The sequence below is a fragment of the Neolamprologus brichardi genome, chromosome 23 (genome assembly GCF_056152115.1).
Source record: "Neolamprologus brichardi isolate AB-2024 chromosome 23, ASM5615211v1, whole genome shotgun sequence".
Classification (NCBI taxonomy): Eukaryota; Metazoa; Chordata; class Actinopteri; order Cichliformes; family Cichlidae; genus Neolamprologus; species Neolamprologus brichardi.
In genome coordinates this window covers 24107122-24130716 of record NC_142125.1, presented here as the reverse complement: position 1 = coordinate 24130716, position 23595 = coordinate 24107122, and the positions used below count along the sequence as shown (strand labels likewise).

At 41.3% G+C, this 23595-nt stretch overlaps 1 protein-coding gene across 1 annotated transcript in view; it reads left to right on the top strand.

Moving 5' to 3' along the window:
- ahr2 (aryl hydrocarbon receptor 2) overlaps nt 1–23595 on the top strand; it is a 94837-nt gene that overhangs the window by 4003 nt on the left and 67239 nt on the right. The window contains exon 2 of the mRNA XM_006792856.3: nt 14717–14904. Coding sequence (XP_006792919.2) covers nt 14717–14904 — 188 coding nt within the window. The remainder of the gene's footprint in view (nt 1–14716; nt 14905–23595) is intronic.

The following is a 23595-nucleotide window of genomic DNA, read 5'->3' as shown; positions in this document are numbered from 1 at the left end:
ACTGGACTTCAAAGTGGTGCCAATTCAGTTGAATAACGGTTACTTTTTAGGTGCGTCAAAGCAAAAAAAAAAACCCCAAACTTTCCTGGACTTTACAAATTGCCTTGTGAATGTAAAACTAAGGCATTCCAAATTCAGCATAATAACTTCACTTGGGAATTTCTTTCATTGCAGTACCGCTGGCTGCCACTGGAACATACTAGTGTCACATCCGGCTCTCTCGCTCCAGGACGGGAAAACACCAAAGCATTCTTGAGGGGTTCTCCAATGAACGATGACCCATTTTAAACTCTTTAAAGAGCAATGAAGAACCTTCAAGAGGTTCTCTGTAGCACCGTGGGTCATTAAAAACCTTTAAAAAGGTTTTTTCTGTAGCATTTCAGTCCCTTAATACCCTGAAATATCCAGTAAAGAACCTATTATTTATGGCATGGTAATGTTATTCTCATAGTAGTACAATAATGAAACTTTAGGAGGTAGCACCATGGTTCAATTTAAACCCTTAAAAATCCTTTAGATTGGTTCTCTATAGCACCACTGTTGATTTTAGATTGTCAAAAGTGCACTAAGATAATTCAGACCGGTCCTCTTTAGCACCGTGGTTCCTTTTAAACCCTGACAGTCCAGGAAAGAACCTTTAGAAGGGGGTCTTTGGATTACAGCCATACCACCCTGAACCTGCCGATTTCTAAGCAGAGTCGGACCTGGTTAGTAGTGGACGGGGTGTAAAGTTTTGGGTGGCTGTGACTCAAGAGGTGGAGTGGGTCATTTTCCAATCAGAACGTTGCTGGTTTGATCCGTGGCTCCTCTAGCCTGCACGTTGAAGTATGTTTGGGTAAAATACTGATCCCTGAGCTGCCTGTGATGCATCCATTTGAGTACGAGTGTGTGAATTTAAGTTAAAAAGCACTTGTGTGAAAGAGGCATGTGAGAGAGTGCTTTGAGCACTAAAAATTAAGTAGGAGAGCACAATGTAAATACCAGTCTGTTTACCTTCTCTACAGCAGCATGGTTTGTGGTTCAAGTCGTAAAAAAAAAAAAACAGTGTAAACAAGCTAAGGATATTAAGGATTCTGCTAACAGCTCTGAGACTGAACTCACATGGGAATAAAATGGTTAGATGTTGCTGCTAAGGTTTTGTTGTTGTGTTTTGGTGCTCTATGCGATGGGCCAGCTTTCAGCAGAGGCACTGTTTCTTCTTAGGACTAACATGTGACGAACATGAGCGTCCCAACTTTCACTTCCTGGTTGTCATATCAAGGTCAAAACATCATGATGCCACTGAGTCCTTGGAGTAAAAGCATATAAAAAGACATATTTATGTTGGCTAATAAAGCCAACATTTGGATTAATGGGACTTTTGGAGCAGGTAATTTGAGAAAGTCCCACTTCATTTCTTATGAGTATGCGATGTGTTGTGTTGCTTTAAATAAGTGTTAAAAACAGTGGGATGAGTGTGATGAAGAACTGAAAGTCTCTAAAGCAGTTCCAGATTTTTATTTTTTATTTTTCCTGGAACAGTGGGAAAATATCCTTAACAGCTGTAGCTTGTGCCTAACAAAAAGTCTTACAAATGCCAAATTATCCCGTGCTTAAGCCTGTCGGGATGTCAGTTTAGGCCTGGAATAATTGAAAAACAACTGTGTGGTTATAATGGCATACGTTTATAAAGTACTTTTCTTAAAGTTACAAGCCGCTTCATAGAGATAAACTAGAAAAACCTATTTCAATTTTAAAAAAAGTTACAGCCCAATTTAAGTTTTTTAAGACCAATATCGATATTTGATTATCATAAAAACCTGATATGTCGGCCGATATTTTTTTTTTGATATTTCAACTTTGCTCTCGTCAGCTGGTTGTTTGTAGCGTTCCAAACACGTGCGCCCAACAGGGAAGTTGTGCAATGCCAAAACTACATAACATGAACATTCATAACATGCCTAAAGGATGTTTCTCTTGTCTTTTTTTGCCCTTTAAGTTTTCATTTAATTTCCGTTATAAATGCTGATACAGGTACGTCGTTAATAACTAATATGGGCTTACATATCGGCCCTGCTAGTATATCGATCAGTTTCTAAAAAATCCCTGGGAAGAACGAAAAAGAGCAGAATATCTAAAATAAATAAGGCTATTAGTGACAAACCAAGGGCTAAAACTATCGTAAACAATCATAACAGCCTTTCACTAAATTAATGTTTCACAGTTAAAGTCACAGTTCTGGTCTCAGTGTGGAGACTGTCAACCAGCAAAGGCGAGCTGAGACATCAGCGTAACCAACAGTGCCCATGGGGGTTAATAAATCCTGCACGTAGTTAAGAACAAGGCCATCTTTATGTTGACGATTTTCCTAAATTTTAACTGCAGTAGTAGGAACAAAGACAAGGAGAGGTTGGGGCAGATAGGGAAGATGCTGGAAAAGTACTAAGAAACACAAGAAATGACCCCAAAAGAAAACTATGAACAGACACTAAACTTGGCAAACAACTCCAGATCAACTCGGGTGCTTCTTTCACTGAGCTCTTTCATACTTGGGTTGTGAAACAGGTGTTAAATTGCAGGTATGATATTGGCTCTGGTGTCTTAATTCCAGCAGGGAACAGGCGCCAAAATCATCTTTAGTTTCTATTGTTCTGAAAAGGTGTCGTTGGCGCGTCTGAGACAAAAGTGCCTTTGTGTGAATGCAGGGGAGTGTTTCTCTGAGTCCAACACACCCCCTCCTGACCCCCCTGCTCTCTCTCTCTCTCAGACACAAACACACGTAACACACACTCATATTTACAGTCCACGCCCCTTCCAGGACAGATCTGGCAGATAAAGCGAGCGGCAACAACACTGGCCGCTCATTGTTCTTGCAGGGAGCTGTGCTGTGAGGAATGCAGCGATAGCCATCTCGCCTCGATTTCAGATATGTCGTGTTTTGGAGTATTATTGGAAGCAGATGTATTATTTACAGCAGGGTTAGCCAAGCAGGGCTTCATCAGGGGCCGTGCTTTACACATACGTGTTACACTTACAGCTCATCCATTCAGCCTACAGCCATTCACACAGAGGCTGCAGGCTTTTAATAGTTACAGCAAAGTCACTTTTCCTGCACCCCCTTGCTGTATTTCACATTTTAGACTGCAAGCGTGTTTACAAAATTAACGTCTAAGATCACAGCAAAGTTTAGAGATGCAGACTGTTTGGTTCCTAATGTCATTTCTAGATATAGATAGTTGTTTTTTTTTAAACAGTAACACAGTGAAGTCATGCTGCACTCAGTTTAAGGTCAGTCCACATGAAATCAGTCATAGCTGAGCAAAGCTGCAGCTTGACTTTCTCATAATCAGCTGATTTTTTTGTTTTTGTTTAAAAAAGCACAATATCCATGTTAAATTTTAGCTTCACGCTATGAATATTTTCCAAGTTGAAGGTCCTGAGAGTTTGAAAGGATGGGGCCAGGTTTTCTCAACTTTGTTGGGGGAAAAAAAGGGAGTTTTGAGACCTCATATCCATATTCAGGGCTAAAAGACAAGCACCTTTACCCTGGACGTTTGAACAGTTTTCTCATAAGTCACTGGAGAAAAATACAAAAGCTATAGTTTGGGTAAACATGTGGGATAGGTGGTGGCTCAAAACAAGTTACAGCATATGAAAGGTCTCCCTTTTACCTACATTTTGATACCACACTCATCTTGCTGCAGTTCCTTCTGGGTCACAGTGGTTTTCTAACATAGTCAGATTTGAGCTCTGTGTAATGTTTCAAAGGTTAAAATCAGCTGATTGTGAAGGGTCAGGTGGGAGCTGCTGACTGATTTTTCTTGAAATGACCATGACTTGTGATTAATATTTGATGTCATGTTTTCTTTTATATTGCTAAAGGAAATTTGTCAACTTTAATCTTGAGTCCAGCCTCTAGCAAGCAAATATGCAGTCTTTATTTATTTATAACGCTGTATAGACGGCAATCACACAGCAATTCAACTCCACCTTATTTAACTTGTTTAAAACACACAATAAACAAATCTATGGTTAAAAGCCTACGAGATGAAATTATTGCATAAAAGCAGAACTGGTGCAAACATGATGTAACTCAGACATAAACAGACACTAAAGCCTCGTCTCAGCACAGTTTCATTGAGTCTGAATTTAGCATAATTCATAGTAGCCTGCTCTTATTGTTGAAATGCAGTTTTAGTCTTTTATAAGTAAACATGTAAAAAGAACGCTATGTGGAAAAAAACATTCACTTATGTGCACATTACACCTGTAGGGGCTGCTTGGTAAAAGAAAGCCGTGCTCCTGGTGCACAGACTTTGCGCTGATGTTAATGCCAGAGGAGGTTTTGGAGAGCTTTTATGCACGATGCAGCTCAGCACTCGCCCACTCTGCTCTATAATGGCATGTGGTCTAAGTGGCTGTGGTTCTAAAAACTTCTGCTTTGCAATAACGTTGATGGTGGGTTTAATAATAAGTAGGGAAATATTTCATAAACTAATTTGTAGCAACACTGGCATGCTGTTACAGCATCGCACTCAAATTCATTGAGCTCTTTAGAATGATCCTTTCTTTCACAAATGTTTGTAAAGGCAGACTGCATGGCTAGCTGCTTGGTTTTCTACACCTGTGCAGTGTAATACTTTTGTACTTGTAATGAATTTCAGTCATGACTTTGTCATTTTGATCTGTTTTTGACTCAAGAGCAAGAAGAAAACTTTCTAGCTGCTATGCTGTAGTTAAAGCACTGGGTCAGTTGGGATGTGATGGTTTGTTAGTATAATTAGTGGACCATGTCGATCTGTTGATGCATGCTCAGTTATCCAGATAAGGAAATCACAGAAAGTTGATCCTGTTCATCAGTGAGAGAAATGTTCCATCACTCATCTAAATAACTTCTTCACTGCGGGTTTCCTTGTAAACAGTACATGACTACAAACTAGCACCATTGCTGCGAGCTCAGTATCTGTTTCAGTTTTCTGGGACTTTGTTGTTGTTTTCAAACGGCCTCGGTCTAAAACATTTTATCGTGGGTTAAGATGCGCCCAGAGTTTGGGGAGTTTTGGGCAAGGTAATCTCCAATTAACCTGTCATGACATGTGAAGTGCAAACCTGCTGTGGGACTTTGGTGCGCATGTTTGTGTAGATGAGCTGTTAATGAGAGGGTTTTGCAATTCCACACATTGGTAAACTTTAACAACAGCCAATCAGAGCCTGCAAGGAGACAGATGACAAAGAGAGTTTTCAGCCTCTCGGTTTTTGGAGTGCGCTGTCATGTAGCTTTTCTGGAGCCAGAAGTGACCATATTTGGATGAGTGGCTGAAATACTGAGCTAATTCTTGTTAGCTTGTTAGCTTTATAGATATCTGTTAATAAGTAAGGTTTAAGACTAACCAAAAACTAAAATTTCACTCATCAACACTCATGCACAGACTTCATGCATGATCTGTTAGTGCATATAGCCTCACAGGAACCAGGTTATCAATCTGGTAATTGCATTAAAATGCTTTAAGGCACGATTGAGCGGTCCAGCTCACCGACTCCAGCTCCTTTAGCACACCTAGATTTAAATTGAATCAGAGTGACCCTTACCTTTGAGCCTTAACAAAAGCCACATGAGTAAGTTTAAGAAAGCAAAAGAAAAAATAGGAAGTAACGAAATTAAAACGATGTAACAGAAGGAGAGAAAAATAGAAGACGACGGTTTGAAAGTAAAAGGGAGAAAGAGAAACCACAGCAACGACCAAAATATGCATAAATAACAGTGACAATGTTACTAAACATCAAACAGTGCTAATAATATGAAATATTTTTAGAGGCAGAGGCAGCCCAAGATACTGTGTGTCTGTGGGAACCTGCTTGTATTCATAAGGTTTCCATGTAGTGTCTAATAGTGGGTGTGGGGAGCCACAGCCCCACCCCCAGGAACAGAAGCAGGCAGGGAGGAGGCCCGGGCCCCAGTTATCCAGCGAGCCAGTGCATATGGCGCAGAAGAACCTCTGCCAGACAATATCGGGCGTCAGCTCCTCCCCAGAACCCTCAATGTCTACACGCAATTTAAATCTAAAAAGGGGGCACTGGCACTGGAGGTGAGGCTGAAGATGTGCATCGTGTCTATCCCCAAGGCCCTATATGTGCCAAAGTTAAAATAACTCACCTCCCTACTGGTGTTAAGGAGGGAGAACTCAGCTAAAGAGACCAAAGCTGTTCATTAGAGTCAACCTGTAAACATAAAGTTAGACTTCTTAACACGAGAGGTTATCGAGGGACTGCCCTGGAGGTCAACTCCTTACTACGGGAGCTGATTGAAGGGCTGAGATAGAGAGAGAGAGAGAGAGAGAGAACGTAGATGTGTGACAAGATCACAACAAAGTAATCACACTGACAGTTTTCTGAGTTACAGATGAGTATCTTTAGCATGTACCCAGTCTGTATTTTCTTCAAGTCTATGTATGTTTGAGATGTGAGAGCAGGAAGTCCAGGAATAACTGCTCTGCAGGTTTTGCTATTTTTAGTCACGTTTGTCATTTTTTTGTTACACTTCATCTCATCAATCACACTCACAGATATCAGAGATGGCTTCGCTCAGTCTGTGTTTGAGCGTATGTGCCCTGTAATTATATGTTTAGAACTGCAAAACCAGGCTTATAAGGCTTTATAGAAAAGAAATACTCTCTTGAAACTCGTGGGCTGATCTGTGGTATATTTTTGGCTTGTTTTTGCTTTTTAGTCCTTTAACCTGTTGTTGCTTTTTCCGATAAGAACATAAAAGTTAACCCCACCAGGCAAACTGAGAGTCTAGCAAATAACCCCATCAATTTACATTTAATTTACATTTCAGACACCAAGCTAGCAGTTCCCTAGAGATGTTTAAAAGAAGCCGAAGCTGAAAATGCAAAGCAAAGTGAGTAGCGAACAGGGGAAGAGAGATTTCTGTCCTTTCATCTCATAATTTGAATCAAATTTTTCTGTGTGACAGGTGGTTTTATTCTACTACTTTTTGCATATGAGATATCAGCTAATAACCAGTCCACGAACTTCCTGCTTGGTACTTTGTGTTTCTACGCGGTTTGTGTTGGCTTGTGTTTTTCTGCAACCTCAGACCAGAAATCAGGAGGTTAAAGGGTCAAAAGCCACAGTTTTAACACATAGAGCACGCTCAGTGTCATTCAGGTGCACCCACACTCTGCAGGCGGCTTCTCAAGTGGCCTCGCATGACCTGAAATCCTCGGCGGAGTCATCGGCAGGAACATCTGAACCAGATTTAAATCTGAGCAGCAGCAGAAGCGCAGCTGGTCTGTGTGAGATCAACCTTTGAGTGGGAGGTCGCAGGTTTGTTTTCCCACAACAACCAGATGCTCTCTTCGAGTGTCCCCGGGCAAAACGCCAGCGCCTCTCCCAGTGCTCACTTGAAGGTCAGAGCTGCTGTCACTGACCTGCTTTGAAACTTGTTTTCACTGAGTGCCACACTGGGAAATGAGAATCACATCAGGGGCCAGCATGGATGTAAAGAGGGCTTGCAGGGATTTCCTTTGGCGGCTTCATTCAGGATACTTTGAATATGTATTGCATTATTTGTCAGATACCTGCATCTCTGGCCTCTCTGAATGGTTTCCACAAAATGCCTACCTGACAAAGACAAGTAAAGACCATCAGTATTATACAGTGTGTCAGGTGTGGAGCTGAGTTTTAAAATAGAAGATCATCTAAATTCCCCTCAGGGAGGCTTTTTAGCAGGTGGCATTTAGCGAATTGTCCGTTTAATGTTTAAAAAAACCTCAAAAAAACCTCAAATCACATCTGTCATTTAGCTTTTCACAGCATGTACATCATGTGCAATACTTGGAGTTTACTTAAATTCCCTCTCCTTGTATAGTGAACATTCTTAATTTCAACCCATTTAGCAGATCCGTTAACAGAAGATTGTGCCTGCTGGATGCACAAGCTGTAGGGCATCACATTGAAAAAATACAAAGGTGTGTTGTACAGCTCTCTCCATGCCCTTTCATATGATATATTACTCAATATATCAGTTTTTGACTGCCATTGTTAGGGCCCAAGGTCAACTTTGACCTTGGGTCCTAACAATGGCAGTCAAGGTCAAATGCTTAGCTAACCTAGGTACTTATGTCCCCTGAGGCCTGGTATATTGCTGTGAAGTTTTAAGACGATCCATAAAAATTGTGGGTTCATATAAAGTTTTTACTTATTTTAAGATTTGGTGTGACTTTCACCAAAATTACCATCACACAAAACTTGAACACAATTTCTTGAAAACTGGATGTTAGATCACTAACAAACAGAACTGATTACATACTCCCTCTGTTCGGGAGGACAGTGATAGCTTGAAGTTTTACTTTGCTGCATAGCACTTGTGTCCTTTTAAACAGTCTTCTTGATTTCTTATTGCTGAATGAGATTCATCTTTGCCAGATATGACTGTTTGCAAGTCTCCTTGACGCCTCAGTGGGCACATAACTTTATTTCTGTACATCACCAAAGACAGGGTGGCTGTAGCTCAGGAGGTAGAGCAGGTCACCTACTGATCGGAAGGTCGGTGGTTCGATCCCCGGCTCCTCCAGTCTGCATGTCAAGTGAAGTGTCCTTGGGCAAGATACTAACCCCAACTTGCTCTCCGATGCATCCATCGGAGTATGAATGTGTATGAATGTCGTTAGAAAGCACTAAGTGTAGATAAAGTGCTTGTGAGAATGGGTGTGATTGGGTGAATGAGGCATGTTGTATAGAGCGCTTTGAGTACTCCGTGAGAGTAGAAAAGCGCTATATAAGAATCAGTCCATTTACCATTTACCATTTACAGCAACCTGTGAACTGTGACAGATCATGAGTTGGATGAGCTTATACTGAACATTTCTGCAGGACCTCCTTTCATCTTCTATCTGAAATCTTCCGCTTTAGATTCTGTTTCTCAGAAAGTCTGAGTGAAAAAAACAAGGCAGTGTTGGTTACATATGTAACCACTGACCGCTGAAGAAGGATCAGTATGTCCATTAGCAGTTGTGAATTCGGTTGAGCTGAAATACAGATGATGTGTGCAAAAATAGCTCCTTGTGCTAAACATATATCAGTTTCTCTAGTGCTGTAGAGACATTTCCAGTTGATTAACTTTTATTTCTTATAACAATGTGCAGCACTCCACCCAATTTATCAAAAATTGTAATGTCTGGCTCCAAAAATCCAACAGCAGTGGCCAAAAAGGTAACTTTGGGTAAAGAGGTCTGGCGCGAACCTGTCTCAAGTTTGCTAAAAATACAGCTCTTTTTAGATGTGCTTTTTCATGTAGAAAGCAGAAGTTAAACAGACAGACGCATGTCTCAGTTTTAAAAAGTGAGATGTATCTAATCGCAGAACATGTCTGACTTTAGGGAAGTCTGTGGTTGGCGTCTGTGCTGCATTATACTTAAATGAGTATGAATATTGAAGTTTGCCTATTTGGGCTGTAAAAACCGACTTAAAAAAGTCACTCAGAAAACTCAAAAGCGACCACAGTGAACCAAAAGAATCTCCAGGGACAGTTTTAAGGTGCTCCACAGTGTCACACCTTCTCAGGGAAAGAGAAAAGCCCCTCTGTGCTCTGGACGTCTGGTTCGAGTTATAGACGAGATGCCGGGTGGGTTTGCTGCTGGAGTTCAGTTACAGATACCTGCTTTCAATGGCGCTGACCTGCAGCCGTCAAGGTTTATTTACCATTTTGCACAAGTCCCTACCAAGCCAGCGTGAGCAACAGGACTGATGGGTTTATTGTAAATTAAACACCACGCATTCTGATCGGCTCCGGAATACAGAAGTGAACACGTGTCTCACAAGGGAAGAAGATTATCTCACACCCAGAGACAATCACCAGACACAACAGCAGCTGGAGCAACAGGTTAAACAGCTATTTAAGTAGAAAAACAACCTTAAAAAACAACTTTAACATTAATGAAGTCGGGAAGCTTTATCACACAAGGTTACATATCAGATACTCAGAGAAGCTCTCAGCATTAGCCCTACGTTGTTCTCACACAGTCATCCTCTTTGTCCTACTTTCAGTTAAAACATTAGACCATTAGATGTACAGCTGAGTGATATGGATACCCAAGATCATGTCTTGATATTTGCAGGCTGAATGGTGACAGAAGATAATTATCTGCCTTTTCTATGAAAGCGATATGTGAGATATCACAGCTACTTAGCTGGCATGATAAAAAAAGCGAGGCTTCCTCTTCAGAAACATCAGTATGTCCGCTAACAGGAGCGTTAGCTATTAAAAATACAATCAGTTGGAAATTCATGAACTTATATCTATATCTATATATATGCTGCTACAGTTTTACAAAATCAGAAACAGGAGCACCAACCATAACAGAAAGTAAAGCCTTATTCTGCTGTGGCCTTTTCACTGCTTTACCTGCAGCCGTACAGCTTTATCTAATGAGGAACTGAAACTGTTACACTCCATCAGACTCCACTGAAAGAAACTGCAATTTTACCTCAGAGAATACACACAATATTTGTCCGCCACAGCCTTGTTGTTAGATGCACAAAGTGACCAGAAACTGTGGTTTTGTGTCATGTGTTTCTGTTGGTGGAGGCTTTCAAAAGACACAACACATAATTGCACAAGGGGTGCAGTTATGTGTTAGGTAAGTTTTTTTGTTAGGTGACATTTTTTCATTTAAATGCTTTTTATTGCTAATGTCCGATCAGATTGTAAAATAACTTAGTGAGATCTCGCCTGGCTCTATCTGTTGCTTCTAACAGCCTGTATGCTGATTTCTGTGTACAGGACTCAGGTTGGATTTTTAGTTGTTCTCTTCAGGGGTCATTGTCAGTAATTAGTCAACATTAGCTTAGAAAAGCTTGGAAATTAAATTGATGCTTTTGTAGCCTGAAGAACTGCTGATGGCTAAATTGCCCCCCTTTGTAAGTTGCCTCAGGCCTCACTCAGGCCTAGAGACTGATCGGCAACCACACGGCAATTTACAGTTGCTGGGGAGAAGCGTGCATTCCCTGAATGTTTGAGCGAGTGCTTAGTGGGTGTTTCTAGGTGAAATCAAACAAAGAGGATGATGTAGCAAAACCCCCATTGTGACTGCGTGGAAGACTTGTCTGTAAACATTTGCAGTTTGCTCTCAGGTCTGCCGTGAAAGTTGAAAAAGTTCAAGGTAACCTGGAAATATGGATTATTCACCTTAGAAGTAAAAGTTGCACCTTTTGTCTGTAAAGAGTTGACAAATTCTTACTCAGTGAGAAACCGGAAACGGGGAATGTTCTCCTTCAAAGTAAAAGTTGTGCCTTCTTGCTGCAGAAGAGCATCTGTTTGTGCTGCATATTAAGTGCCTTGAGTGCCAAAATTAATTAAATAAATAGATCACTGAATAATAAATTAAATATCCCATTAATTAATTAAAACGGGAAATAATTCATTAAATATATAGGTAATCATAAAATGTCACTTCATTTCATTTAAAACATTTTCACAGTTCTTTATTTCCCGTTATAATTCATTAACACATTTAATTTATTATTTGATTGTGTATTTAGTTAATTCATTTTGGCACTCAAGGCCCTCCACTGTCACACTTTTCACGGTTTCATTACCACTCGGCAAGTAGTTAGCAACTTCCAGCAACCTTCAGCAGCCACTTGCCATCTCACCACAGAATACACACTGTTCCCTAGCAACTGGTGGTTACCAGGGAGTCACTGGCCATCTTCTAGGCCTATTTCTCAACAACTGGAATCAACTTCCAGGAACCACTCACAACTGATCTTTGAACACACATTTTCTTGTGACCGATGGTTGCTGAGTAGTCTCGAGACCTGTGACTGAAACTCAGGCTCACATGATTCAGCTAAATCTTTTTTCCCGCTCTCAAAAGAAAGCAGTAAAGACTAATACCTCTGTTCACGCCTTTCAGTTTCAAAATTCAGACGGCGTCTCTTAAGTAAATACAGACAGCAGCTTTTCAATGCCGAAAGAACTTTCTGCACTGATGCAGACAGTAGTTAAGTGATCCGAAACATCGGTTAAACCTTCAGCTTGTGTTTATTGGCTCTCTTGCATGTTATGCTTTCGTAGTGACGACTGAGTGAGCAGCCACCGACACCTATGGCGGTGAAGGTGATCGTCACTTCCAGCACTTTATTTGTCAACAGCTGGGGTTGCCTTTGCTAATTTGCACATTTTAACCCAAACCGCAGTCCTTCTCCAACCATAACCAAACAACCTTTGGTCCCAAAATTTAAGCAGTAACCAGAAGTGAAAAATGAAACTAGTTGCAAATAAAAAAAAAAGATCCAAATGGGAAGTGAAACAGGGTCCCTGGGCTGTTCGCCCTTTAACAAGTAACCACTGTCCATTGTACCTCCAATATGTCCATAATTCACGAGTACTGGTAAATCACGTGATGGCAGTGATGGGGGCAGTTGCATCATTAAAAGGAGTTTGTTATAGTAGATACACTGCCCAGCTTTAGACTGAAGCTGCTAATGTCTGTGTATGGATGTGCAGCCAAAGAGGAGTGTGGTCAGTCTAGATTTCAGCTGTGCGGTCTTGGATTTGTGCAGATCTGATTTAAAATCTTCCCCCTATCATAATAGATAAGTCTGATGAAGCCCTGTATTAGGCAAACATCTTTATACAGAGTTACACCTGCTTTTCATGGCCTGATGCTGTAGTTTATTCAGAGTGTGTAAAGTCTGCACCTTTTAGTTTCATGTTTTCTGTAAATAAAATTGACCTTTTGAAATGGAAGAAACCTCATTTGGGAAGGAAGCTCTCCATTCCCTGTCACATTGAAAGTATATAAACCTCCTCAGCCTCTAAACTCTCACACTTGCACTAAAGTGGATCATCTTTGATCGCTGTCGCTGTCCCAAAGCAAGTGAGCTTACTGAACAGGGCTGAGCACACACGCTTGGTAAACAAGTCTGGCAACAGGTTACATCACTCTTCGGCTCACCTGGTTCCCATGGCAAGAGTGGATGGAGCAGATTAGACTCTGGAGAGCAGAGGTGGTCGGGGCTTTGTTATTTTTCCACTCAACTGTCAGCAGCTCTGAAGGAAAACAACCGCGCTGAACTGATCAGTGTGTGATACCTGACCCATAATCCAGCACGCAAACTCAGTTTCAGCTCATGGATTTCTTCCATTTGATAGAATAGCTGCCCTTTTGAATCACCTCTTCTCTATTCAAATGATGTAAAATGTGTTTTCTTTCTTAATGTGGATTTTGTTGATCTATGAGTTGATCAGTTGAGTGCTTGTTTAGTCGATTTTATTTGATGTGAGTAAAAGAATTCACAAATCCATTGTGAGGTTTGATTTTTAGTGGATTTCAGCTCGCTGTGAGGTCTTCACCGTGTCTTCACTTCATTGTGTTGGTCCAGGTTCATATTGCTATGATGTCATAGTTTAGTTATGTGGAAAAAAATCTGCCAATGTCCACTTAGGGAAAAAAAAAATCCCCAAAAAGGGGGTGGTTAGGGTTGGGGTTGGAGTTGGGGGTTAGGATGTGGATCATGGTTAGGGTTATGGGGTTTGGGTTTGGTGTTGCGTGGTGCAGATAGAGTGCTGAATCAATTCAACCAAACAGCTTGTTATTGGAGTTTTTTGTGATGGTTGACTCTTTGAATATCAGTTTGAGGTTGAGTCAGCTATTATAGCATACAGAAAAAACAGGTAGTGTAGCAGGTATTAAACAACTTCAAATTGCTGACCCTGCCATAGCTTCCTCCATTCCTGTATCTTAATTGCCCCTTGGGGATAAATAAAGTCTCTCTGACTCTGTGTCATAGCACAGTAAACACAGAACTCACAATCCACATTATTACACCTTTTCTGGGTGGGATCCACTTTTTGCCTTCAGAACAGTCTTAGTTCTTCATGTCACAGATTCAAAAAGGTGATGGAAACATTCCTCACAGATTTATGTCCATATTGACATGACAGCACCACACTGTTACACATGATGTGAATGTGCTTTTCCACAATGTCCCAAAGGTGCTCTATTGGACTGAGATCTGGTAACTGTGGAGGCCGTTTGAGTGCAGTGAACTTTTGAGTTCTGTGACATGGTGCGTTATCCTGCTGCTATCCTGCTTGAACTATTAATACAAGGCAGGATGTATCCATGATTATTTAAGTTGTTTATGCCAAAGTCTGACCCTGCAATCTGAAACTGAAACTCATCACCAGGCAGCATATTGCTGCTTTCTGTTGTTCGGTTTGGTAAGCCTGTCTGAATTGTAGCCTCAGTTTCCTGTTCTAAGCTGACACACCCACTGTGCTCTTCAGTTTCAAGGTTCAGTGTGTTTTGTGCGTTCAGAGATGCTCTTCTGCATACTTTTGTTGTAACGAGCGGTTATTTGAGTGGCCGTTGCCTTCCTGCCTTCCCAGTCATGCTTCATTTGGTCCCTAATGTAGACATAGAGGGAGCCATGGTTTACTCAAGGATGTCTGATGCTTGTTCGGCAGTGTCTTTTCTATCTGCATGTCATCTCAGTTTATCCCAGCTGCTCTTATACTGACGCACACACACGTCAGTATACAGAACACATGCAGCTCCCAACTTTGTTTGTTGGGCTTCTCATGACCTCTCTCATTCTCAAACCAACGTTTTGACTCTGAAGAGAAACCGACCTTTTTCAAGAGTCACTTGAGATGTGGAAAAGTTTCTCGGTCGTCAACCTGTCCTTTTAAAATAACCCCCTTTGTCTCTTTTTGTATGCACAGGCCCAAACCTCCACCTCCCGAGGGCGCCAAGTCCAACCCGTCCAAACGCCATCGCGACAGGCTCAACGGCGAGCTGGACAAGCTCACCAGCCTGCTGCCCTTCACAGAGGAGGTGCGGTCCCGGCTGGACAAGCTGTCCGTCCTCCGCCTCAGCGTTGGATACCTGAAGGTCAAGGGCTACTTCAACGGTAAGTCTTTGATCAACTCCCACGTCTGACAAATGCAATCCTTCAAATCAGAGTTTGTAGGATTTGTTTCAGATATGACAGGATATATATTACAAGTCTTTGCGCAATGTTTGGCACCTAGTGAGTGAAAGGATGCTGTGTCACTGCTTCAGACACGTAACAATATATGAGTATGTGATGGTTTTAAAAAAAAAACCAACTTTTTTTCCCCAGATGCGCTATTTTGAAATGCCACGAGATGCTTCAGGCTTTTATGCTAATGCGATGGCATCAGATTTGTGCTGTGTTGAAATGTTTAATGGTGTATGTCTTTACCATGGAGTCAGCTGTTCAATGAGACTTAATCCAGAAACTAATCGAGCTGCAAGATGAAGCAAGTCAGCATCATTTTGAATCCGACATTTATGTTTAATAGCAGCAATGTTGGGAAAGCTGTGCTTATCCGAGCTTGATGTAAAGTCAGTGCAATACTGAGCTGGCTAATTAGATGTAATTATTAGATGTGGTCATATGTAACTCTGGAGATTACACTTGTTTTGTTGGGTTGGGATGTTTCAGTGGGTGTACAAATATAGTGGCTGAAAATCAGCAAATAAGTCAGCATTTATTGATGGATGTGTCACAGCGATTTTGTGCCAGATCAGTGTTCAGACACGTTGTGATGAAGAGCCAGAAAAGGCCAGAATAGGACACAAAAGGAAAAATTTCTGGGGGCCCTGGAACAGTGGAAATAATTAACATCCATCCATATATACAAGAGAGGAAGACATCATTGTGAAGCACTAAGATATCGTCCATGGTACCGGTTTGGTACAATAAATGGCTAAATCTACTAACAAAGTAGGGCCTGATTACGGCAACAAGTCATAACCACAGTTATTTAATTGACTGTAGAAAATCTTGAGTCACTGAACCCAAAAACTCCTCTTTTAACAGCAGACCATGAACTTGAAGTTGGACCGAAGTCCGATGATGTTTGCAAGTCTTCTTCTACCGCTCTTCAGTCATTTTCACCACTCTTGATACGTTTTTCCAAACAGTTAATGAATAAAAACATCTCACCACCATTTCAAGACCTGAACAACAAATGCTTGTACTCTTCCATTGAAACCTCACTGACTCTGAAAAAGTGCTGCAAGAACCTGTGGGCGTGATTTAGGGTAAAGAGTGTTCAGACACAAAAATGAAATGGGAAGGGTTCGTTTGACGCTCGGTACGATGTGACTGCTGGAACTGAGAAAATCAAGATGATAAATGTGAAACCAAAGGCATCAGGAAACAAAGAAAAAATACACAAACTTTGCAGCAACTACTGCATATTACAGCAAAATTACACTACATAGATTGACAGCACATGGTCGTGCGTAAGAAGCAGTGCAATGCTGGATTGTGGGCTTGTGACTTTTGCTCTTCGACACCTGTTTGAATGAAAGTCTGACGTGGTTTGATTGAAAACAGTCACTCGGTGCTGCACAGCGTTATGGAAAGTGAGAGATCCGTTCTCTTATGAGGAGCTGTGAGATTCAGATGAGAAATGATAAAATGTTGAGGGGTGAGGTGCGCGTAGCAACAATAACAGCGTGTACACAAACACGACGAGTAAGGATAATGTGGGTGGGGAAATTCGCTCCTGATGTGAGAACTGCATCAAAGCAACCGAGAAAGACTGAAACTAAATAAATAATATGTAGATAGGGATGGGCTTTTCAAGCAGGAACAATTTCAGGATTCACCGGCAACCATTGAGCTATTCTTCGACGATCGCTCCCCCACCTGAACTGCCCTCACCCGACTTAGATGTGGCAGACTTACGACATGTTCGGATTACCTGGAGTGGCTTGCACACAAGACTTGTTGACAGCTGTAGTCTTTGGCCATCTGTGTTTCTCTTATTTGTGCAGGCCTACTTAATCTCACTGCACCACACATATTCTTGACTGGCAAAAAGCCTGGATACGCACAGCCACCACCTCCTGGCTAAAGTTACATCTTTACCGAGTGCTGGTAACAAATATGTTAGTAGCTAATAAATTGGTAAAGCAGTGTCAGGTTAATGTCCACACACCTTTGCGTGGGGGTAGACCACACTGGGCTCTGACACAGCCTGCATATAGCAGCTTACTTCGGTTTACTGATAGATGCTGGACACTTAGCTAGTGCTGTGCCTTGATGAAATATGAATAATTTATTTAAGCAGTCTAATATTTTTGCAGCTGTAGAGTCCCACAAAACTCACAATGAGGCCTCAGTGTTTCTCTGATATAAAATCTGATATTTTATGGATCTTATGTTGTATTTACCCTCGTGGCGATGAATTAGAGCAGTTTGAGAGTTACAGCTAGATAGATTTATTTGTTCTCTGCAGTGTTCTGTGATTCTGCAGTATACCTGCATTTTGTTTCCTACTATATATGAAAGGGTTTTTTTTTACCTCCTCTGTTGGTTTCCTGTGTGGAAACTCCACTAAAACACACTCCACTAGTCAGACACACTTCGGGTTCATGAAAACTGTTTATTCTGAACCTTTTTAGACCAGCTTTATTTCCATTTCAGGCCCCAAATAAGGCAGCAGCATGCAGACAAACAGCGGTTTGAAACATCCTGCTGGGTGTGCATTCAGCTGAGATACACCAGGCTCACCTCAGTCTCACTTTTGTGGCTGATACTGGAAGAAGATAAGTTTAAGAATGGTTAAAGGGCAACTGTCTAGACAGTGATCCAAATCGTTGTTTTAAACAACAGGACAAATACGACAGTGTTTGTTCAGTATGCGCACAGCAAGCCACGAGAAAGGAAAGACGTCTCGGGCTAGCATGAAAGTCTGCCAAAGCTAAAAGTAATGTTGCAGTGGAGACTTCCTTTGCTTGAGCTCCACGTCTTCACCAGGTTTCTTTAAGTTCAGCATGGTACTTCTTGAATAATCCAGGTAAAAAGACCATGAATACATACCCCAGCATTGCCTCTAGTTTGTGTGCATGGTTTCTGACAAAGAAACTGAACAACTGTAGCTCAGGTGGTAGAGCAGGTCATCTACTGATCGGAAGGTTGGTGGTTCGATTCCTGGCTTCGCCTAGTCTGCATGCCAAATATCCTTGGGCAAGATACTAACCCCAAATTGCTCTCCGATGCATCCATCGGAGTATGAATGTGTGTGAATGTTAGCTATAAAGCACTTAGAGAGATGTGCTTGTGCGAATGGGTCTGAATGGGTGAATGCACAAGTTGTGTAAAGCGCTTTGAGTGCTCAGATGAGTAGAAAAGCGCTATATAAGAACCAGTCCATTTACCATTACCAACAAGCTGGTGCTCAGTCCTTGTGTTTGCAAAGGGAAGACAATCAGGAGGATGGATTTAAAGGGGGAGGAGTGAAGATGGATGGTTTCAGGCAAAGGGTGAACTGAGGGGATGCACCATAGGGTAAAGAAGGATTATTCAATTCAATTCAGTTGAGTTTTATTTATATAGTGCAAAATCACAACAACATTCTCCTAAAGCTGATTTATTTTGAAAGGTAAAGACCCTGCAATAATACAGAGAAAACCCCACCAATCAAACAACCCCATATGAGTGAGCACTTGGCGGCAGTGGGAAGGAAAAACTCCCTTTTAACAGGAAGAAACCTCCAGCGGCACCAGTTCAGCGAGCGGCAACCAGTTGAGGGTGATTATTATGAACTGTGAATTATGCAAAGCTACTGTAGCAGAATAAAAATATGATGGTGGAAATCAGCTGCAGTTAATTAGTGTATAAAATATACTGCCTACAGAGTTAGTCTTAGGCCCAAAGAAAGTCACAAAAGCCCAACATTTGTGTACACTTGTTATTTTCTCTGCGCATGGTACAGAACATACATGATCATATCAGCATTTCAGGCCACAGCACAGAACAGGTGCATGCCTCATCGGCCTGCAGCATTTATGCAGAAATGCTCGCCTCTTCTCACTCCTCTTCGCACCTCCTGTTGCCGAGGAGGACTGATCCAAATACACGGCAAGGGCCACATTTCACAGTCATGCACTGATATAGCCTCTCAGCTGGTGGCTACCACACCCCCGCTTATCATTTACTGTAAATAGGAAGCTTGTCTTTCAGGCAGCCTGGATCTAATCATTGCTATTTTCACAAGAGGCAGCAGAACAAAGCGAGGAAGCTCGCTGGAAACTCAAATAACCTCAGTGATCGTCTGCGCCATGTTGACAGAAATAGGGGCAGAATTCACTTTTAGATAAATAATCTTCTTGAGCCCCAGAGGAGAGGATTGTTATTTTCCAAGAGGTCAGAGACCATCGGTGCATCGGTCAGCGTTATAAAACAAACCCGTCCACTGCTATCCTTAAAGCTAGGTTGGAAAAAAAAAATTCTAGCTCCATTTTTTTAATACTTTGATTTGTAGGTCAAGACATTATTTAGCTTATAATTGGCCCTGTGCAGCCCCTCAATGCATCATCTGTTTGAAATACCATATTTTCCGCACTATAAGGCGCACTTAAAATCCTTTAATTTTCTCAAAAATCGACAGTGTGCCTTATAATCTGGTGCGCCTTATGTATGAACTCTGGTTGTGCTTACTGACCTTGAACCAATTTTATGTGGTACACGGTGCTCAAAAATCTGTCCAAAATGTTTTAGTACAACTTAGGTAAGCTACGAAGCCGCACCGCTTGATGGATTGTCAGAGCATTATGTCTATTGTAGCCAGGAGCCTCGCGGAGTAATCTGCCTCCAGAACTCTGTCTGCTTCAGGTCTCAAAGTCAAACGAACATTGCAGCATCACTGAGAGTTAAAAACTGTCTAAAGTCTTTCATTTTTAATAAAATGATCAGTGTTGCTGCTTTACCAGGTGTAACAATTAAGTTTAACATCCATGCATCCATGAAAACAGAATTTATTAAATTTAATGGAGTTAGAAGTTAGCAGGAAGTTAGCTCGCTAGTTTACGCCTAAACATGATATAGCATGTTCTGACTGAGAGATTTATGAAAAATTAAAACGTACAGCTCTGCTATCACTTCCAACATAAATGAAGACAGAAAACTAAAAAGTAGTTACGTTTGTAGGGTTACTGAAGTTGGGCTAGCTGGTATATAATGATGTGGTACATGATTGATAGCGACACAGCTATGTTAGCATAACAAACAGTGAAGCTGAAAGATGAACCCTAACCTTTTTCCACTCGATAAAAGTTAACATGAGGGTTCCTGATGGTTAGCGACAAATGCAATCGCATGGCAGGATGCTGTAAACGGACCAAACTTCAGTCAGGAGAACAACTGAGATAATCCTTCCACAATACGAGGTTAGTTATTAATATACTGCAACAACATGGGAATAGAGCAGCTGTGATAGAATACAGCATTAATGAATCAATGGTACAGAAGTGGAGGAAGCAAAAAGAATTTGTTGAGTAAAGTTTGACTTATCTGACTGTTTTGTTTCGCTTAATGCACCTTATGTATGAAAAATACTGTAAGCTAGTTTCGCTCCACCCTCATTATATCAACTCTCCTCTCCTAAATAGAAGGCTTGAGAAGCTAGTGGGTGGGACTTCTGTACTTGAGAGGACCATATTAGGGATATCCTCTCTCTGATATCATACAGAGTAGAAGAGTAGGAAAAACTGGGTGAGACATGAACGTTTGACTCCCCACGTTAGATCTGAACATTCAGCAGTGAGCTGGACAGGAAATAATCAAAACATAAATGGCTCATTTCCAAAGTAACAACTTGAAAAAGTGGTTACGTTGTCTTTTAAAAAGGCCACATAGAAGCATTTTAAACCCGCATTCTTATTGCTGGCCAGCAGGGGGCGCCTCCTTTTGTGCACAAAGACTGGCGGTTCTATAGACGTTTGTGATAAAACTGCACTTACATTACCTCAGTCTGTGACCTCAGCAAACACCTTTCTGTTGACTTTATGATCTCAGTTCTTTGTTTTGAGTCTTAAAGCACAATTTTTATTTTGTATATTTTGATCCGATTTAACATCAACTAAATGATAAAGCCAGGTGTGATTTAAGGTGGGTCTAGATTATAATTGACAAAGTCCTCCTGTGTGAGGGTGCGGTGTCCTTCAGCTTGAGTACACCATTGGTTTGGCTTCACGAGCCAGTGTGTGATGCCACACAGACTACGTCCTTCTTTAAAGTACAGTCTATGTAAACCTAACACAAGGTTAAAGACAGTTTAAAAGAGAGAGTGAATCATGTCTAAAATGTGGACGATAGCACAATTGGCTACTGTGAACATCCTTGTCTTTGTGTTTAGAAATATTAAACTGTAGAGGAATAAAGAAAAGGTTGAATGAAGCCAAAAGCTCCAGCCAAGAAAAGATGATTAAGCATTCAGTGCGCTAAAGGCGTGGTCAGTTTATTTTTATCAGATTGCATTTTCAGTCATATGGTAAGTGGATTTCTGAGTGGAGCTGACAGAAGGAGCTGAAACTGAAACGAGCAGAGATGTTGTTTATATAGTGGGGCATATTTAATGCATACGGGTTAGACGCTAAACTTTTATTAAGCACGTGTTTACTGCTGTGTTTGTATCTCATCGTCATCTCTTGGAAGCCCACGGTAAATTCTCTCAGCTCAAAAAGGTTTACATAAGGTAATCAGAAGACAGATCAGAAGGGAGGTGATATATGGCCAAATACTGGAATAATAAAACTGCTTCAGTGTTCAATTTATTAGCTTTGTGCTGGAACTGACAAGAACTTTTCTCCTGGAACAGCGAGTAAACTGAGCCAGAAGTCTCAGGCGCTGGCAAGTGATCAGTGAATCACTGGCATTGACTAACAACCCTATCAACCCCCTGCAGTCGTTGGTCTATTTATGCTCTGAGACACGGTATTAAAACACAAAAAGAAAAAGAGAAAACGGAGATACTGGCTCTTTAATGCGAGCGTGTAGTCGCTCTCATCAAAGCAGAGGAGCCCCGACTGCCTGCTGCCAAAGGAAACAAGACAGCAGAGCTGTTTCGCTTTGGTCTCATCAATTATTTGGCCGTGCGGGTCACTTAGTGTCAGCTGAACAAATGTGTTTGGAGGCGGCGCTGGCAGTCTGGTTTCCTTCAAACCCCGCTGTCGCTGCAGCAGCTTCCCTCCTCACCGCTCTTATTTTGAAATATCAAATTGAGAACAGCTTGATCCAGAAGTTAGACGGTTTGCCTGCGAACGTAGCATGTCGGATCCAAGATTTCTTCACTCATCCCCACCCGTTTCTTGGCCACCCTCCCTTTTCCACCCACCGATCTCCACCCATTTCCTGTGGCGCCCCCTGCAGCCCCTCGGTGGGCCCCCTTTTCCTTCAACTGTTCAGCTTCTTCCTCCTTTTCTGAAGTTCACAGCTCCCCCGACCCCCGCCACCCTCCACTTCCACCTCAAACAAACTGCAGGACTCCGGTTTGTTGTTACAGCAGGGAGGCCTGTTCGTGCAGCAGACCTACGTCTGCACAACTCGAGACTTTATGCATTCATAAAACCCTCCAATTTTACCTTTTCTGCGCTCCTTCAAAGACTTCTTTAAAAAGCTGCCTTTTTAGTGCATGAAGACTTTTGAAGTGCTTTGTTTGTGCTTGCTTGGGGCTTTTCTTAAGTATTAAAAAGTCCTCATTACGCTGGCTTTCTCATTATGTAATGACAGGTCCACCTTAAGATAACTCCAAAGTGCAGTCTGCTTCTCTGAAACAAGCCGTGCCTCATCAGTCTGACGGATTTTGTTGGCTTTTATCTGAAGAAAATTTGAAGGTATTGTCGATGAGACTTGCCAGGGTTTCCAGCATAAATTTCTCTAGCCTCTCTTTTGTTTCTACTCACTCTTAATTGTGATAAGCCCAAACTTATTTGCATAGCCGGCTTTAAAAGCAATAAAAGAAAACAAAGTACTTCAACCAGGGAAATAAAAGCAGGCATTAAAGTCAGGAAATTAAGATTAAAGGACAGAGGAGGGTAAAAATAACAGTGAAAACAATAAAAACAAAGGACACCGAGCAGCAAAAAGCAAGGCTGTAAAATTAAGTTTACAAGGTGATTTTAAAAGGCAGTGATACACTACAGCTGCTCGGTTTGAGGGTTTTTTAGGTCTCGGTACCGTTTCCTGTAACTTGACATGTTCGGTTTCTCTTCGTTACGTTTAAGCAACATGTTTGAATGTGGGGAAATTAAACTGATGCAATACACTGCATGCAGAAACACGTCATGGACAGGGTCAAATATGATCTTGTTGTGACGCTAACCCTGTAAAAACCCTGTTTTTTTTAACTAGAGTATTTATTGAACCTTCTGACAAATCTAAAAAAGAAATTTTAAAAAATCGTCACATATGAGTTTTAATTTGCATAATTTTTGCTATATCCAGGATTTTGTGCGATTTATTGCTCACAGCTTTTATCTTAAACAAAGAAAACATTTATTGGCATTAGGGTTTAAACAAAACACACTGGTGATGTAGAGGTCTTAAAAACTCATCAAATATGATAAACTTTGTGTTTACAGGGATAAACATTGACGCAAACCCAGGATTTGTATCATCCAAACACTAAAGTTATCATTTCTTTTAATGCGCTGAGGTAGCATTTTAACCTAAAAAAAAGTTGAACGCAAACTTCAGACATGCATAACACACATACATTTGCCAGTTCAATTGTTAATAAATATTGCCATTGATAAATAAATTAAAAGAGGACTTTTTTGGGAC